The 20,745-nt window shown below is 42.3% G+C and overlaps 1 protein-coding gene across 1 annotated transcript in view; it reads left to right on the forward strand.

Annotated features, from left to right (window-relative positions):
* The window catches only part of CNIH3 (cornichon family AMPA receptor auxiliary protein 3), an 86,394-nt gene extending 69,309 nt beyond the window's left edge, over window positions 1-17,085 (forward strand). Inside the window, exons 3-6 of the mRNA XM_077292215.1 lie at window positions 877-924; window positions 11,650-11,762; window positions 12,090-12,233; window positions 15,054-17,085. Coding sequence (XP_077148330.1) covers window positions 877-924; window positions 11,650-11,762; window positions 12,090-12,233; window positions 15,054-15,081 — 333 coding nt within the window. The 3' untranslated portion in view covers window positions 15,082-17,085. The remainder of the gene's footprint in view (window positions 1-876; window positions 925-11,649; window positions 11,763-12,089; window positions 12,234-15,053) is intronic.
* The last annotated feature ends 3,660 nt before the right edge of the window (window positions 17,086-20,745 follow it).

Raw genomic sequence — 20,745 nt, forward strand, 5'->3', positions numbered from 1 at the left:
GGACATTATAACTGGAAGTGGTCAGGATGAGGGACGTTATTGCAGGAAGGAGCCCAGGATAGGAGATATTATCCCTGAAAGGGACCCAGGATGGAGGACGTTATACAAGGAAGAGTCCTAGGATGGGTTACACTGTCGTAGGATGGGGGGCCAATTATTACTGAAAAGGGCAAGGCTGGGGACATTATTACAAGAAGGGACCAGGATAGAGGGCATTATTACAGGAAGGAGACAGCATGGGGGACATTGTTACGTGGGAAGCGAATACGCATGTTCTTATAGGTCCTAGAATGCTACAAGGGCCCATAGATCTGACCAACATTTAGGTGGGGGGCTAGGTACAAATTTTGCACTCTTGTAACGCCACTGGATATGGAACCCTCTTCCTTGTAAAGAAATCTATTTTTAGGCAGCTGGGCGTGGTCATCAATTCTTCTATGTGGGCGTGGTCATACGAACCACACCCCCTTGTTTAACAAGATTTAATTTACATAAAGGGAAAATTGGTCATATCTCTGGAATGGTGAGGCGCAGAAACAAAAGAAAAACAACGCCGGATTCAGGAGAACAGGGTCATTTATACAAGGTAAAAAAAACAACATATTTATGTTAAGTGACAGGTCCTGTTTGAATTGGTCAAGGAAATTTCATAGGCATTCATAATTAAAAAATGCAAATAGATGGTTACCAATCCTCCAATCCTGTAAGCCAGACTTGACTCTTAAAGGGGGTGGCCAATTGGAAAATTAGTTGGAAAATTAGTTTTTCAAAACTTAATCGCCCCCAGCAGTTCTCGCTAATTTGTATTGCCATTTGCCCCGGATTTTATACTTCTTTACACTTACTAATACTTTTATACTCACTTCTTTATTACAGAGGGAGCGACTGAGAAACATCGAGCGAATCTGTTTCCTCCTTAGGAAGGTGAGTCTGACATTATTATTGACCTCCCAATATTTAAATCCCTTTTCATGGGAAATAAAATGTAAAACTTTAAGACTCACCAAACTCTTATTGCTCTAATCAGTGGCGCATGGCTAATTTTGGTAGACCATATGGCCACTATGGAGTCCGTGAGTCACATGGGCTGAGACCAGAGCAGCGGCGGTGAATGGGGAGGTGAGTATTTTTTTTTTCTTCAATCAACGAATGCATTGTGGACATCATTATCATATACCATTTGGAGGGCTACTTGGGGGGCCATCATATTATATGGAGGGCCATCATACTATCTGGAGGGCTACTTGGGGGGCCATCATACTATTTGGAGGACCATCATACTACTTGGAGAGCTATGTGGGGGGCCATCATATTATTTGGAGAGCTATGTGGGGGCCATCATATTATTTGGAGAGCTATGTGGGGGCCATCATAATATTTGGAGGGCTATGTGCGGGCCATTATTTTATTTGGACATTTCTGGGGGCCAATTATACTACTTGGAGGGGTATGTATACTGTATGGAGGGCCACAATACTATATGAGGGCTGTATGGGGGCCATCGTTGTGCGGATATGGGTGCCATCATATTCTGTTGGGGTCTCTGTGGGGATATCATACTTTGTGTGGGGTGGTAGGGTCATCATACTGTGTGTGTGTGTGTGCGCGTGTGTGCGCGTGTGTGTGCGCGTGTGTGTGCGCGTGTGTGTGCGCGTGTGTGTGCGCGTGTGTGTGTGTGTGAAGGAATTCACTGTGCTTGTGGGGGTGGCACATTTTTTGGCATCATACTTGATGGGGATCATGAAAGGGTAACTTAGGGTGTGGGGAAACATTACTATGTACTGTAAGAGTTTCAAAGTTGTAAGATATGCTCTTCTGTGACCCTGCTTATGCAGTGCCCCAGAGTCCTGGTCGTTGCAGTACTGATGCTCCGCCACTAAGGGGGGCTGTGGTACGTCTGATGGCACTGAAGGAGTTCACCTGACCAGGTATCACAGACACCAATACACTTCACAGTCTGGCCTCCAGGGGGAGCTAAGGGCGCTATGTATTAGGCCACTCCTCACAGTCTGGTAAAACTGGGGGTTGGATAGGAAGTTAGACAGAAAGCTGACTGGGTTGGAACCAGGCAACATCCTGTGGCAGAGGGTGTTGCAGGGGGAAGATTCAGAGGGGTCCCTGTCAGGGGTGGGATCCTGACAGAGGCCTAGCGAACAGAGAGAACGTTACGGGACCGCGCCTGCACGACATAGCGGCGGTGCCCCAAGAAAGGACAAGAAGCGAGGTTTATTGTGCTGAGTGAGAAACGAGATCAACGCAACAAGGAGAATACCAGTAGGAGTCGTGCTGTAAGACGAGGCAACATCCTACTGAGGCGCGTAACCGGTGGCCGGAACGCCGAGGGAGTATAGAGCTCCAGGCCTAACTTCAAACCTACGGCAGGACAGTCAGTTATAGGCGGGCTGTCTCACCCAATTCACCTAAGAAGACATAGGGGGCAACAACAGGAGAGGGGCGACTCTAGGGTCCCGGAAGAGCTCCGAGCCTACCCGTCATACGGGTGCGTCCTAACCATATCATCTGGGGGACGAAGAAGAACATCATTATCGAGTTGTGAGGGAACACGAGAAACAGACACAACAGTTGTGGGGACTATCCCGTAAGCACAGCACACAAGCGCTAGAAGGTAGGCACAGATTTCCACCTGCAAAGGGAACTCTGGAGGTGCCATCGGACCGGCCGGACTTGCGCAGTCTGGTTAACCGTATTCCGGACTGAGGATCCAGAAGCCTTCAGTAAAGAGGTAAAGAGACTGCAACCTGGTGTCCTCGTTATTTACTGCGACCAGCACCACACCACAACAACACCTTTCATTGTACGCCCCTCAGCAGGGTCACGGACCAGGTCTAGCCACCGTGACAACCTCAGAGCAGAGACTCAAAGGCCCGGTACCGGGTACCCCTCGACCCTGCGGCAGTGGGGGCGCTACACTTATATTATTTTTTTGTGGGGGATGGGGGGCCTAATTAAGACCCCTATGATTTATATGTCTGACTCTGATGTATGAATATATGGACAGTTTTACATTTTGGTTGGACAATCTCTTTAGTTTAGATAGTTTATCCTTATTAGAAACTATAAGATAATTATAGCTATTCATATTATTAGAACATGATACATTTAGCATTATCAGTAGGTCATATCAATAACATGCATTGCATTAACCTCTTGACTGCCAACTTACAAGGTTGGCCATCTGGAAGGAAAGAGGATTTTTTTTTTCGATGTAGACCTTTTTTAAACCATGCCCACCCCTCTCACTCGCCCTCTTCCATAGCCCTTTGGGTGCCAGGGCTTTATTGATGGGGCATTTCTGGAAGCAATGTAACTCTCCAGGGCACAATTTTTGGGGGTATTTTTTTGTGTGTTCTGCGTATAGTTCTATACGGGTGTTGTTAACTTTAAGGATACTGCTTTTATTGTGTTTGGGCAATGTGAAGTAGGGGAACTAAAAAGTAGTTGAAGAACTTTGGATAGTACAATTATGAAAGGGTTGTCCAGAATTTCGTTTAAGAGCGGGGATGTGATTAAAAAAATACCAGTTATGCACTTGTTCTGTCCACCCGCTGCTGCGGCGCCTCCGCTCCGGTGGTTTAAATTGTAGGAACAAAGTAAAAAAACCTCTGTAAAATGAGTTAAATTTGCAGAGTACAAAGTGTCTTGTAATTAGCGCCAGAAGAAGACAAGGACTGGAGAGAACTAATCATGTAATTCCCATCACTCATTCCGATAACACACCATAGGAAACCTGCACATTTCCAGCTGAGGACTCCGCTCCCGGAACAATGGCTGGAAATTATCCCAGAACCGGTTGCATCCGTCTCGTTACAGTAACAAGGAGCGAGACAAATCTAGGAAATGTCGAGGTTTGTGTTCTGTTATACATTATGGTTACCTTTAATATTTAATTGGATCAGGACTGGAAAGACGACAGTTTTACATGATTTCCACGGCTTCTTCTCTCTTGCTTATATTACAGTCAAGTTTCCTAAAGTTAGAGCTGGTGGAATATAACGTCTCCTGTACATCCTGTCCGTTGTAATCACTCACTATGTCCTCTGTCCCCACTGAGACTCATAATCTACATAGGGTCGCAAACATGTCATCAATAGCTCCGGCAAATCTACTTCTGGTGACTTTGTGGCATCTCTGTGCAGGGCTGCCACCAGGAATTCCAGGGCCCCATAATGGCATCCCACAACCCTCTCTTGGAAAATCTCCACTTCTGCACCACGTCCTCACCAATCGCACATTAACAGATCCCAATGAACAAAGATCACATACAGAGCCAGCAGCTTTTGTTTTGGCCAACAGATTTTTTAAGCCACCATTGCTACAAGGTATTATATGAATCTATTTATCTTGCCAGTCACTGTATGACCCTATTCATCTTGGCACTATGTGACCCTATTCATCTTGGCACTGTATAACACCATTTAGCTTGGCACTGTGTGACACCATTTAGCTTGGCACTATATGACACTATTTATCTTGGCACTGTGTGACATCATACACCTTTTCACTATATCACCATATTTATCTTGACAATGTATGACACCATTTAGATTGTCACTATTTATCTTGGTACTTTGAGACCGTTTATGTTGGCACTATGACACTATATGATACCATTTAGCTTGGCAATATACAGTATGACACTATTTATCTTGGCACTCTATGACATCATACACCTTTTCACTATATGACCATAATTATATTGACAATGTGTGACACCATTTAGATTGGCACTGTTCATTTTGGCACTTTATGAGACCATTTATGTTGGCACCATATGACACTATTTATCTTGGCCCTATATGACACTATATCTTGGCGCCGTATGATACCATTTAGCCTGGCACTATATGACACTATTTATTTTGCCGCTCTATGACACTATCATGGCATTGCATGACACCATTTATCTAGGTACTCTATGACACGATCTATCTTGGCACTATATGACATCATATAACCTTTTCACTATATAACCATATTTATCTTGGCATTGTATGACACCATTTAGATTGGCACTATTTATATAGGCACTTTATGAGACCATTTATATTTACACTATGTGACACTATTTATTTTGACACTGTGTGATACTATTCATCTTGGCACTGCATGACACTATTTATCTTGGCACTGTATGACACCCTTTAGCTTGGCACTATTTATATTGGTACTATATGCCACCATTTAGCTTGCCACTGTATGACACTTTTTATTTTGGCACTATATAACACTATTTATCTTGGCACTGTATGACACTATTTATATTGTCACTATGTAACACTATTTCTCTTGACACTGTATGATACAATTTATCTTGGCACTGCGTGACACTATTTATGATGGCACTATTATCACACGATTTATCTTGGCACTATATGACACTATTTATCTTGGCACTGTATGACACTATTTATCTTGGCACTGTATATCTTGGTACTATGTTACACTATATATCTGTATGCCACCGTTTATCTTTGCACTATATGACGCTTTTTATCTTTGCACTATTTGATACCATTTATTTGGCACTATTTGACACTATTTATTTTGCAGTATATATCTTGGTACTATGTTGCAGTATATATCTGTATGACACTATTTATGTTGGCACTATTATCACATGATTTATCTTTGCACTATATGACACTATTTATCTTGGCACTGTATATCTTGGTACTATGTCACACTATATATCTGTATGACACCATTTATCTTTGCACTTTATGACACTTTTTATCTTTGCACTATTTGACACTATTTATTTGGCAGGATATATCTTGGTACTATGTCACACTATATATCTGTATGACACCATTTATCTTGGCACTGTATGACACCATTTATTGTGATTCTTTATGACTATTTATCTGGTATTTGCTTAAAATTATTAATCTTGGCACTGCACGGCTCATGTTATTTGGATGCTAAATGACACTATATACAAAGCTGAGTGTATGTATGTGAGTGTGTGCATCTATCAGCCACGCCCACTCCACATAACCCCGCCCACTCCTCAACCAATCACTAAGCATCTTTCATTTCACCAGAGCTGTGATGAAGATGAAAGCTGAGTTGTGACTGGTTGCTATGAGCAACAGTTTTCCCCGTAGACAGTTTGGTAACTGAGGCCTATTATTTTTATCATTTCTATGGTGTTATCGTCCTTCTGTAAAGCTGGAAATAACACAATTTATTACCGTGCCGACGCAGACCCCCCTCTGCCACAGACTGCAGGGGCCCAGAATCAGGAACTTCTCTTTGTCCGGCATGAAGCATCTCATTAACTTAAAACGTCAAACACAGATTAAAAAAAGAAACACCAGACTTATTTCTCCAAGCCAGGTATCATTATAATCGGTGTAACAGCGCTAACCTGACAATGTTGGCTCTGACGGGAGGATGTGGGATATTAGGGGTAGTAGTCCGGTGGCTCTGACGGGATGATGTGGGATATTAGGAGTAGTAGTCCGGTGGCTCTGGCTGACTGGGTGATGTGGGATATTAGGGGTAGTAGTCCGGTGGCTCTGACGGGATGATGTGGGATATTAGGAGTAGTAGTCCAGTGGCTCTGGCTGACGGGATGATATGGGATATTAGGGGTAGTAGTCCGGTAGCTCTGACGGGATGAGGTGGGATATGAGGGGTAGTAGTCCAGTGGTCTGGCTGATGGGATGATGTGGGATATTAGGGGTAGTAGTCCGGTGGCTCTGGCTGATGGGATGATGTGGGATATTAGAGTGAGTGTGGCTATACACTCAGCTTTATATATATATATATATATATACACTCACTGGCCACTTTATTAGGTACACCTGTCCAACTTCTTGTTAACACTTAATTTCTAATCAGCCAATCACATGGCGGCAACTCAGTGCATTTAGGCATGTAGACATGGTCAAGACAATCTCCTGCAGTTCAAACCGAGCATCAGTATGGGGAAGAAAGGTGATTTGAGTGCCTTTGAACGTGGCATGGTTGTTGGTGCCAGAAGGGCTGGTCTGAGTATTTCAGAAACTGCTGATCTACTGGGATTTTCACGCACAACCATCTCTAGGGTTTACAGAGAATGGTCCGAAAAAGAAAAAAAATCCAGTGAGCGGCAGTTCTGTGGGCGGAAATGCCTTGTTGATGCCAGAGGTCAGAGGAGAATGGGCAGACTGGTTCGAGCTGATAGAAAGGCAACAGTGACTCAAATCGCCACCCGTTACAACCAAGGTAGGCCTAAGAGCATCTCTGAACGCACAGTGCGTCGAACTTTGAGGCAGATGGGCTACAGCAGCAGAAGACCACACCGGGTACCACTCCTTTCAGCTAAGAACAGGAAACTGAGGCTACAATTTGTACAAGCTCATCGAAATTGGACAGTAGAAGATTGGAAAAACGTTGCTTGGTCTGATGAGTCTCGATTTCTGCTGCGACATTCGGATGGTAGGGTCAGAATTTGGCGTAAACAACATGAAAGCATGGATCCATCCTGCCTTGTATGGAGCATCTTTGGGATGTGCAGCCGACAAATCTGCGGCAACTGTGTGATGCCATCATGTCAATATGGACCAAAATCTCTGAGGAATGCTTCCAGCACCTTGTTGAATCTATGCCACGAAGAATTGAGGCAGTTCTGAAGGCAAAAGGGGTCCAACCCGTTACTAGCATGGTGTACCTAATAAAGTGGCCGGTGAGTGTATATATATATATATATATATATATATATATATATATATAGATATAGATATAGATATAATCATTATAATTTGTTTTAACTAACCACAGTTAGTTACTATGCCCGGGCAACGCTGGGCTCTTCAACTAGTGACACTATATATCTGGGCACTACATGACACCATTTATCTGGGCACTACATGATACTATTTATCTGGGCACTAAATGATACTATTTATCTGGGCAGTACATGATACTCTTTATCTGGGCACTATATAACACTATTTATCTCGACCATTTACAGTTTCTCCAGAATGTTCCATGGTTTCTTTGGGTCCTTGATCCTCTCAATAACATGTTCAAGATTTCCTTTGATTGACACCTTCCATCTTGTAGTTGGTCATCATCTTCCTCTTCTTTTTTTACCATCAGCCATATTATCTTGAATATTCAACTTAATTACAGAACCCACACGTTTATTTTGTGCCCTCTGTGTTGGAGCTAATATCTCTCTTGGTTCTCTCCATAAAACACACAGTTTGTAAGTGATATAAATTTGAAGTCCCTTTGAAGCCGCCATTTATTGCACTTTACCGCCCATAAGGGCATCGCGCACATTGCTAATATTCTATTTAAAGTGCAGGCAGTAATTAATTCTGCCTAGCCGGAGGTACATGGTTTATTCATGGACTTATTTTTGTGAAGCTCTTGTGATGTAAATCCTCCATCGCTGGCTGCCCCCAAGATGTGTCACAACTTTTGACAAACCCCATAAATATTTCATGACTCTGTGGGCTGAGCAGGTTTGTGCCAGGTAGGTAATCCTTGTTAGATTGTAGGTGGTGGGGTGCGTGGTGTTGAGATGCAGGAATGCGATTTACAGTCTGCAGTGACATTAACCTGTTCCCTACCAGGGTATGGATATGATAATACGGGATTTACAGCTACCTACCATAGGTGTAGATTACACCTAAGCCTTTGAGATTGGGGGAAAGAGGGGTCTTCCAAGTACAGACATGGATGGATTATACCGTACTCCATAATTCATTTTTATATAAAGTGGTTTAGGGGTTAATAACAACATTTCTGGTAATATCCTTAGTGGTCTAGAAATGATTAAGGGTTAATATGTGCTATCTCCAGGGTGCTTTGGTGGTTATTGCTCACCAAAGATGGAGTAACCGCTTTCCACACCAGTTGTGCCATCTGTACCGTGGTGTAACTAGATTCTGATGGGCCCCAGTGCAAAAGTTGGACCTTGGCCCCCCCACCAGCATGTTGGTCAGATATGTGGGCCCATGTAGTGTTCTAGAACCTATAAAAATATGCGTATTTGCCTCCCAAGTAATAATATCCACCCGTCCTGTCTCCTTCCTGTAATAATGTCCCCGTCCTGGACCCTTCCTGTAGTAATGTCCCCTTTCTGTAATAATGTGCCCCATCATGGGTCTCTTCCTGGAGAAATGTCCCCCATCCAGTAATGATGTCCTCTATCTTGGCCCCTTCTACTAATGATGTCCTCTATATTGACCCCTTCCAGTAATAATGTCCCCGAACCTAGCTCATTTCAATAATAATGTCCCCCATCCTGGGCCCCTTCCTGGTATACTGTTCCCCATTCTGACCCATTCCAATTATAATGTCCCCCATCCTGTCCCCTTCCAATAATAGTGTTCACCATCCTGGTCCCCTTTCTGATATAATATCCCCCATCCTGGGCCCCTTTCTAGTATAATGTCCCCCATCCTGGGCCCCTAACTGGTATAATGTCCTCCATCCTGTGCACCTTCCTATTATAATGTCCCTATCCTGGCCTCTTTCTGGTATAATGTCCCGATCCTTGGACCATTCCTCATGAAATGTTCCCTGTTCTGCTGCTATTAGAAAAAAAAAAAAAAAACGTCCGTGACGAACACGCCCCTGTCACCTGTAGGCCTCTGATTGGCCGGTGGCTTGTATGGCAGTGCAGGGAGCCTGCGAATCTCTGCTCCAAAAAACATTTCAACTGAATGTGCGTCAGCGGGCCTCCTTCCTGCTCTTGTCCGGTCATGGTCGCACCCTCTACGACAGCAATCGTTACGCGCCCCTGCATCTGTAGTATGTCACCTATATCTGTCTGCAATGGCCAGGGTTGGAGATAACTCAGATCCCGAATATTTAACCCCACAGATAGATCATCAAAAAAGTTTAATAGAGGTAGGGGGTTCTCTCCACTTCCCCATCGGGTCCAAATAGTCTCAGATTTGTATTGATAAAAACTTCTTAGAAGTCTGAATGACGTAACAAAGATTCTTAATGTTCTCTGTACAGAGGTCTCCGTGCAGAGAGGGAGGAGGAGCTGATTTGCTGTCATCTCTTCCCGGCAATGGTGCAATCCTGATTTTTGGCTTGATGTTTTCCTACAGAGGTGTCACTGTGATGATATCGAGATGTCTGCTTATCCTGCCCCCCGTGTTGCACCCGTTCTGAGGGGCTTTTTTCCCCTTTAATAGACACATCGTCTTGTTCTCGGGTCGCGGTCTTCCCTTTTATCCCTTTCCCATACTGTGTATATTACTTAATTATGTAACTTTCAGACATAGCCATGTTCCCAGTGCATTGGGCCTCGTTCCAAGCTTCCCACCGGGTGCGGGAGTCGTCATACTGTGAGTTCTTAAAGGTCACGATTTACGCTACTAATTGCTTAAGCAACTAGAAAACGGAGTAAGGAAAGGTCTCGCTGTCGGCTTTTATTGTGCATTTATCTGATCATTAAAGCCTCGTATTAAATGCCCGAACAAATGTTAAATATTTTATATCCAGTGTGTCCTGCAGCGAGATTTCTAGGTCTCATATCCAAGGACTAGTGATACTGCTTGCATCAATTACCCTCTTATGTACATAGATGGTTTCCAACCCTGTGGCTCTCAAGAGACTACAACTCCCACCATGCCCTGGGAGGTGACTACAATAGAGAACCTAAGTACCTCTAGCCAATGACGTAATACCAGTAACAATCTGGTATCCCATTCAGGTCTCCCGTTCTCCTTCTCAGTCCACACGCCATTAGTATGATGTTGGTATTTATGAGCACTGGATGGCGGCACTTGCTGTATGGCACTGACATATTACACCATATTATTTTTGCAGCATCCTGATAAGCCAAACGAAACCCATTTTCTTAGCTTTTGGTGAGGGCTGCGTAAAAAGCAAACATTTTGCACAATTTGTACAACTTTTCGGGGATTATTTTACTCCAAGAACTGGTGTACTGCAGATTGCATCTCATTAAAAAAACTTTTCCAAACTTCTCCTATCCATTCAACAGTAAAAAAAAAATAAAAAAATACAGAACTAGGAAGATACGGATGGCGTTATCCAATTTTATCATGGACTCATTTACTTGATTGGGCATTTTTGATCCGTGAACCCGTTTTTTGCGCAAATAGAAAAGGACGTGTGAACAGGCCCCTAGACAATAATGGATACATGTTCTATCCATGAAAAAAAGTGGAAAGAACATGAACATGACAAGCCCACTAAATGAGGTCCACCAAGTAGGGATTGTCCTAAGCACGGATCCCCTCTAATGTTTCTCCGGGAAGATGGGACATTGGAGCTCCAACGAGCTATAGGTGTATTGATGATGGACCTTTTTGGCATGTCCCAAGGTTATCACATTTTTGTCTGTTTGATGGGAGCACAGAACTTTGATGACTATCTGCAAAGCAAGACCCCAATTTCAAAATTGACCACAATTTGTACCCCACCTTCAAAATTGGCCACAAAGAGGATAGGTGACCACACAAGTCTATAATAGAACGAGGCGTAGACACGACCTCTACTGAATTGGGTGGAAGTTTGCACTGGGCTCTACTTGGTATATGAGGTCCGAGAAGTAAGACCCTTTACCCATCAGATGGATATTGGTTATTCTTCACTGGAAATAACAATTGTCGGAATACCTTTCTAATTTTCTGTAATTTCTTCTAGCTGGTACTCCCGGAATATTCCATTCACAGCCTGTTCTGCATAATGTTTCTATGTGCCGAAGAATGGTTAACACTTGGCCTGAACACCCCGTTGCTCTTCTACCATATCTGGAGGTAATAACTCTTATGTGACCTTACTCTCTCTGCATGTTCAGAAGTCTCTATGGTCACCTCTTGGTCAGTAACACAATAAATAGAAAACAAGGGGGAGGAGGGAGATGAAGCTGCAGTGTCTTTCCCTCCTGTATACTGGGAGAGGTAAGAAGAGGCAGCAGCATCAGACATCTGATTGGCCCACAGGATAGGACCGCCCATGAGGAGTGGCATGAAGATGCTACTCACTAGCGGAATAAAAACAACCAGTCGTTGCTGTCCTAATTGTACTGATTATAACTGCAGTCTATGCAACATTGTTTACCTGTCATCTTTATCTGTCACCAGGTATTTCCACTGCCCGGCAGACAGCTCAGAGTTGGCCTATGACCCACCGGTAGTAATGAATGCCAGCACCTTGAGTTATTGCCAGAAAGAAGCATGGTGTAAACTAGCATTCTATCTCCTCTCCTTCTTCTATTATTTATACTGGTAAATGCAAATTTCTTTGAAATAAATTAATAATCATAACTTCCAATTGATATTAGCAGTAGGGCTGCAGCTGTCATATTTTTTTTTAGAATTTACAAAAATCGGACTAAATTTACGTCATGAAGTGAGTCCACATTATACCAGAGAATATATGACAGTTGTTGCTCATAACGTACTATGGAGAACTTGCAGCGGAATGTCTGTGTCTGCCTCTAACTCCTCTCTTCTCCTCCCCTCTCCGTAGAATTTTAAAAGCACCAACTGCTATCTCTTATCTCAGTAATGGCAACATTTGTCTACTGGTATAGTTATTTAGACATCATGAAAATGAGCAAGTTTGCAATTGATTTGCTTTTTCTTTAAGCTTAGATTCTCCTGATATGAGAGCTTTTATCTTACATAGTGTACAGCTTGGCATGTTGCTGTCAAGATCAACCACTATAGCCTGGCCGGGTGTGTGCCGTAGCTACATTCAAAGGGGAGGAGTTAACTGCTAAGATACAAGATGGCTCCCTCAAGTCCAGCCCATTCGTTTATATACAGTAATGAGACAACTGTTCTCTTCTCCCTTCCTCTCAGCTTCTGACGGAGCCCTCGCCATAGAATTTTGTGTAACCTTCTCCATCTGTCATCACCTTATCTCATTAATAGAAAAATTTGTCTTCCCAGAATACATATTTTCAAGATTTTACAGATAAATTGAGAGTGAAAGATCAATAAGATCAGTAAGAGAAAGAAGCAAACACCTTTGATAAGAAATCTTACAAAGTTGCTTATTTTCATGTGTACTATTGATTTGTGATTTCCTTAACTTTCTTCACACATGAGTAGACTTATTTTTCTACACACAAGAGTAGACATAACTTGCTGCACATCTAGTAGACTTAACTTTGCACACAACAAGAATAGACTTAATGGGTATTTTTATGATATGAAATAGTATAGTTAGACGGAGTTAAAATAAGCAAGTTTGAAATTTACTTACTTTTTGCATCTGCTGCGGTTCTCCTGATATGAGAGCTTTTATCTTACTTAGTGAACAGCTTGTTACCAAGATCGACCACTACAGCCTGGATGAGTGTTCACAGTAGCTACATTGTAGGCTGAGGAGTGAACTCTTGAGATACAAGTCGGCTGTCTCCAGCCCATTGATTCCTATAAAGCAGTGAGACAGCTACTCACATCCCCCTTCTTCTTAGATCCTGAAGGAGCCTCTGCTATTAGTACTGCATAATCAGAAGCCCGTACCCCCTACTATTGGCAGTTTCCTGAGCAATTCTTCTATTCATTGAGCCATGTGCTTCAAATTCACTGTTATCTCTATATGCAAATATGGTCATAACAGTGTAGATTTCTGAACAAGCACTAACAGATTGTAAATGTGTCACAGTAGCAAGAAGAAATTAAGCAGAAAAACAAAGCTACTAAGACAGAACTGTCAAGAAGGAATGTCCGCCAGTTCCAGCAACAGTGATGCAAAAGAGTCTCTAGATCAGTGTGCTGCGGATGACACAAGAAGAACTCTTTGAGTTGCACATAAGAGTAGACTTAATTTTCTGCATGCATAATTAGACTTAAATTTCTGCACATAAGAAGGCTAAACTTAACTTTCTGCACCCATAATTACACTTAACTTTCTGCACACAACAAGGGTAGACTTAGCGTTCTGCACTCAACAAGAGTAGACTTAACTTTCTGCATCCATAAGAAGACTTAAAGAGGTTTAGTTATGCAAAAAAATAAGTCTTCTCTTGTGTGCAGAATTTTAACCCTACTCTTTTGTACAAAAAGTTAAGTCTATTTATGGTATGGAGGCAGATAGTTAAATCTACTCTTGTAGTATGTAGAAATGAAAGTCTAATTTAGGTCAAGAAAGTAAAGTCTACTTATGGATGCAGAAATATAAGTATATTTATAGGTGCAGAAAGTTAACTATCCTCTTGTGTGAGTGAAGAAAGTTAAGCCTACTCTTGTTGAGTGCAGAAAGTTAAATCTACTCATGATAAGTGCAGAAAGTTAAATCTACTCATGATAAGTGCAGAAAGTTAAATCTACTCATGATAAGTGCAGAAAGTTAATTCTTCTTGTGATGTGTGCAGAAATTTAAACACAAGGATCGATCGTAGACTTAACCTTCTCCTAATACTTCATCTGGTCTCCATTGTTCTTTGTCTAACACAAACTTTGAAACCCCTGATGATTTTCTTTGAACATTTTATCATTTGTTTAACCAGAGGTCCTGAGTCATAAATGCAATTGAAGGGTTAAAACCAAGAAACCCAACTTCAAGGCCTTATTTACATGTGAATATTTAGTCATTATTTTGCATCCTTATATATTAAATTGAGATCTACAGGGAGAAATACTGACAAACTACTGATGCAGAATTTAAATAAGGCTGTATACTTTACAAATTACTTTTTGTTTGTTTGTTTGTTTTTATCTTCAAAGTGATAGTTATAAGAAAATCTGCAGTGTTTTATCATAGTGAAAGGCAAATCTGCACCAAAATCCACACAATTCAGTGCAGATTTTTCTGATTTGATGTGGAAACTCTCCATGGTAAATCTAGTACATGTGGATTTACCCATAGGGTCTGTGCACACTAAGTTTTTATAGGAGTTTTTGGAACAGAAACTGAGCAAAAACTCATCAAATCCTCCTCAAAAGTCTTCAAAAACCAAGAGTTTTTGTTCAGTTTCTGCTCCAAAAACTCAACTAAAAAATCAGTTTGTTCATGTATAATACATTACTACTGTTATATCACTGGATGGATCCCTTCCTGTGACCTAATTAACCACATCTTCTCTGTTTCTCCAGTATGATATACACTTTAATGAGTTCCTAAAAGAGGAAGATTTAGAAAATATTAAGAACTCGCCTGATTTAGAGATTATCGCAGGACTCTGGTGGATCAGATATGGTGGCCCAGGACATCTTGGGAGGGTCCTGTCTATATGTTTAGTTACTGGCCACACCGGCAGTAAAGACCCTGAGGATCATCGATTAGTACCGGACATTCATTACGGGATTATAAACTTTGGGATCAAGTTCTTGGACAACAGGAAAGCAGGTTTTGGACCAGATGACCCAGGAGGTCCTTTCCAACTCTACCATTCTATGATTCTATGATAGATTCCTCAGAGATGTGGTCTACAAGACGACAGCCATCGTTGGAGTCTCTTCTCTATTGCAATAATATACTTTATATTTTTTTATGTTGACGTCGTGGTCATATAGTCAACATCGGGGACTATACTAACGGGGGATTTATTCTCATCGTCCAGCTCCGTATTTCAATTTCAGTCATTACGCGGAGATTCCTAATGGACAAGTCCTTTCTTCTAAAAAGTTCCGGTTCTGCCGCTCCTTCGGATTATTTTTTGGCATTTTTCATCCTCATGCATTCTTCAACCTGTTTGATATGGCATTATAATTTATTATGGGCTGAAAATTTGTGTTTGGTGGCAATTGACAGAGGTATTTGTACATAGGGGTCCGGATTTATGGAAATGGAACGTAATCGCAGTGTACGGAATTCTATTACATTCTGATATATCCTGTGTTTCAGTTCTATGCCATTTTCAAGATCTTTGCAACCCGTCAGTAAACTGAGATAGACTTGTGTACACCCAGAGGTTGAAAATGTGCACAGACCGTGATAAAATTACACATCTTCTTAAAGGTTTTTTTTTTCTTCTTCTCCCTCTTTATCCTTCTCAAAACAATTTTTGTAATTAATTTTAATTAATTTTTTTGCAACATTTACATTCTACAACATCAAATTTTGCACTGTCATTTGACGGAAGCCAAAGAAGTTAATTGAGAATCTGTCAGTGAGCTCCTTCAAACAGTCCAATGGGAAAAATTCTAACTTATTTATGTCTTTTTTTAGCTCTTCTGAGCTGATTTAAGACCACTGAACACATTAAAATTGATTGTTCAACAAATTGAAGAGCCTAGAAAAGCAAAATGCTGCAAGATTTGTAATGAAACCAAATTGCCAAAATTATTTTTAGCCCCAAGTACATGCATTTAAGTAAAAATAAAATGGCCCCAGATGTGGACATCCCCTTTATAGGGGTATGAATGCAATATATTCTTTTACTGATTTTCCACTTTTTCTCGTCTATACCATATGAGTCCTTCCTTGACTGCAGTGGACAATCATTGCCCACCGTGGTGTTTAATATTTGTCAGGTGACATCGTTAAGGACAGTGAAGCTTACCTACTATCGGTGCAGGGGTCATATGCGCTCCCCTCCGTTTTAGTAAATATTTTGCACTTTGGAGCACTTTTTCTTCACATCTCTGCATTGTGCAGCTCCTCTGTTGTTCTTCCTGGAAAAGTATGAATACATTGATAACAGAGTGTTGCCATTTCCCTTGGTAACATTGACTGTGTAGACTCTGAAGGGGCAGTAAGACGGCCGTATAAATCAGACCGAGATCGCACCGCAGTGCTCGGACTGGCCGCGGAGCGTGGCAGCTGCATAGAAATACATGAAGATATCACGCTCGGGTTGGAAGAGCCACAGGCCAGCCCGTGCATTTATACGGCCGTCTGTCTGTGCCCTGACACTGACTCGTCAGTGCTGTTGTATATTAACTTAATAATACATTTCCAGGAGAAATAACACGGGAACAGTACAATTATGGAAAAAAAACATAATACGGAAAAACAAAAATAGTCATGGACAGTTTTCTTTCAGCTCATAATATTTAGTTTAACACAAACCGACATCTCCAGAACACATACAATCGTTCCCCGTACGGAAAAAGTGCTGGAGTACAAAATAAGCACAGGACAACTCCCATTATAAATAGATCCTACAGAGAACTGTGGAGTATAACGTCCCAAAAATCAGAAACTGTGAACTTAATTATAAAAATACAAATTTTGATTGAACAAATATAGACAAAAAACAAGCAAAAAAGTCAGTGTTTGGAAAGAAAGAATGGTGATGACACAATGTCACAAACGACGGATCTAAAAACCACATGTTGCCAAAGATGGCATCGCACCAGGGCGGCACAATCAGAGGGAGCATGGTACCTGTGATACCCAGAATAAAAGGACAAAATTACATGTGCCCAACCTTAAATCAGTCTAAATAAAGTGCCACATGCCTACAGAAAGTGCCATATATAGTGCTTACCCATGTGGGACATGGAGAAGATGCGTACGCTGTCAAGAACCCCAACGCACGTTTCGCGCTGATGGCTTCCTCGGGGGCCTTGTGTGTGTTGCTGTGCCATAAGTACTCCATACACACCTGATGAAAATGACCAACCGCTCTGTGGAGCGCATGGGCGGCGGGTCCCGAGCCGCACAAACATCACACCCGGCTGTCCTAGCATTGGAGCAGGTCAAGGAAAAGTTTCCTGTGACGTCAGATGACCTGCACCAAGCAGATTGGACACCTTCAGAGATGCAGGCATGGTCAGGACCCACAGCACATGCGCACACCACGGCGGCCATCTTGGATACTGGAACAAGTGTGGGCAAAAACGCAAATGCTAAGTAAGGCTGCCAACCTAAATTACAATGTGCAAAGCAGTGAAATAGTGATATATACATTAGCATGCAAGGTCAATAGTCTGCTTTGTACATTGAGGAGTGCGCCTGGATCCTCCGAAACACCACTGTTCTTGATCACATACATGGGAATCTGCGGTGAACAGACTGGATATGGGATGATCTATTATTAATTGATGTTTTTCAATCTGGCTTGATTGTAATGCTTTATATGCTAATGTATATATATCATTAGTTCACTGCTTTGCACATTGTAATTTAGGTTGGCAGCCTTACTTAGCATTTGCGTTTTTGCCCACACTTGTTCCAGTATCCAAGATGGCCGCCGCGGTGTGCACATGTGCTGTGGGTCCTGACCACGCCTCCATCTCTGAAGGTGTCCAATCGGCTTGGTGCAGATCATCTGACGTCACAGGAAACTTTTCCTTGACCTGTACAAATGCTAGGACAGTCAGAAGTGATGTCCGTGCGGCTCGGGACCCGCCGCCCATGCGCTCCATAGAGCGGTTGGTCATTTTCATCAGGCGTGTATGGAGTACTTATGGCACAGCAACACACACAAGGCCCCCGAGGAAGCCATCAGCGTGAAACGTGCGTTGGGGTTCTTGACAGCGTACGCATCTTCTCCATGTCCCATATGGGTAAGCACTATATATGACACTTTCTGTAGGCATGTGGCACTTTATTTAGACTGATTTAAGGTCAGGCACATGTAATTTTGTCCTTTTACTCTGGGTATCACAGGTACCATACTCCCTATTGAACTTAGGCCAGTTTTGCATGCACATTTCATTCGGGTAATCACACCTGTGTCTCTCTGATTTAGTTTATAGTGCCCCTGTATTATTATCAGTTCCCACACCTCTGATTGTGCCGCCCTGGTGCGATGCCATCTTTGGCAACATGTGGTTTTTAGGTGCGTCGTTTTTGTCATTGTGTCATCACCATTCTTTCTTTCCAAACACTGAATTTTTTACTTGTTTTATCTATATTTGTTCAATCAAAATTTGTATTTTTATAATTAAGTTCACAGTTTCTGATTTTTGGGACGTTATACTCCACAGTTCTCTGTAGGATCTAGCTCATAATATTTGTAGCTTTTTATTTCTCGATTTTTCTTTCCAGAAACTGGACCACACCATGATATTTTGAGGCTGATAACCTGTCACTATTATGTTAAATTTCTGCAAAAATGTAAGCCATGCCCCATGTGTAGAGAGGTTTGTTTTTGCTTTGGCTTTAAGGCTGAAAATGTAGGTGTCAGGAGGATCACTAGGTGAGGTTGATCCTCCAAGCCCAAGATCCGGGTGGGTTGACGAGCCACGGACGTTGGTGCTGCAGGCCAGTGTTGAACGCGGGAAACAGACAGAGTTGATGGAAGCCGCAGGCCGACCGGAGACATCTGGGAGACCACAGACAGGCAGCTGGGATGCTGGAAACTGTAGGCATGAGATGTCCAGGAGAACATGGACAAGCAGCTGCGATGCTGGAAACTGAAGGCAGGCAGGAAAAGTCTTATGGACCACAGACAGGCAACTGGAATGCTGGAGATGGCAAGCTGGCTGTAATAATTATAGGGGATAACTCAGGAGACTCTTTGCGTGGAACAAGACAACTACAGGACACAGTTTTATAAGTGGTAAAGTCTATATTATCACACGGTGATTCAAACAGGTGCAGAGAGAAGCTCAAGTCCACAACACTTGGTGCCAATATCAAATGCAGCTCAGCAGTCTATAGGAAACTTCAGAGGAAAATGCAATCACGCAGAAAGTCTATGAAGCACAATTATTCTTGAGGATACTTGACACGAATAAGTCCTTGCTTAGTCCAAAACACAGATAGATATGCTTATAAGGCAGTTCAAATAATATCTTAGCTCAACCAGGGAGGTCTGGGTAATAGTCTCAATAGTCAACACAGGGTCTCAGGGTCCCATCCTTCTTCTTTACAAAAAAGATAGATGCCCCTGCTGGTGAGGAAGAAGGATGTATGAAGCCTTTGGCCAGATTTTCATCAATATACTCCTTTAAGGCTTGAAGCTCAGGTGCCGCCAAAGGGTGTACGTTACCAAAAGGAATAGCTGCCCCAGGAAGCAACTCAATGGGACAGTCATAATGCCTGTGTGGAGGAAGCTGATCTGCATTCTTCTTGTCACAGATGTCAGAGAACTCTTTATATGCTGGAGGTAAAGAAATTACCTGTACATGTGGTTCCGTAGCCGTGGACTCAGGGACAACTTCTGTTAACGCTGAGTTGCTCCTTGTTGGAAAGATAATCTTCTTGGTCTCCCAGTTGATAATTGGGTTCTGAGAAGGCAAACAAGGAATGCCTAAAATAAGTCCTGCAAAGTCTGTCCAAACACTTGTTGATTGTGTTCAAAGCTTCCAAACTTCTTTTGCAGACCTTCCACATCTTTCTGCAGTGATCTAATTATGGAAAACACCTGCTCTAGTCTGCTTTCTGCAGTCATTGTTCCAGCAGTCTCCTTTTTTTTTTAGGCTAGAGTATCCTGTAATAATTATAGGGGATAACTCAGGAGACTCTTTGCGTGGAACAAGACAACTACAGGACACAGTTTTATAAGTGGTAAAGTCTATATTATCACACGGTGATTCAAACAGGTGTAGAGAGAAACTCAAGTCCACAACACTTGGTGCCAATATCAAATGCAGCTCAGCAGTCTATAGGAAACTTCATAGGAAAATGCAATCAAGCAGAAAGTCTATGAAGCACAATTATTCTTGAGGATACTTGAAACGAATAAGTCCTTGCTTAGTCCAAAACACAGATAGATAGGCTTATAAGGCAGTTCAAATAATAGCTCAACCAGGGAGGTCTGGGTAATAGTCTCAGGTTCTTGCAGAGCAGAAACAGCTTACATGTCCAGCAAATGCAGATGGAAGTAAACACGAGCAGCAGATGAAGGAGGATTACTGGAACTGGTGTATGCAGCAGGAACTCAGAGCAGAG

The sequence above is a fragment of the Ranitomeya variabilis genome, chromosome 2, assembly GCF_051348905.1.
Source record: "Ranitomeya variabilis isolate aRanVar5 chromosome 2, aRanVar5.hap1, whole genome shotgun sequence".
NCBI classification, from domain to species: Eukaryota; Metazoa; Chordata; class Amphibia; order Anura; family Dendrobatidae; genus Ranitomeya; species Ranitomeya variabilis.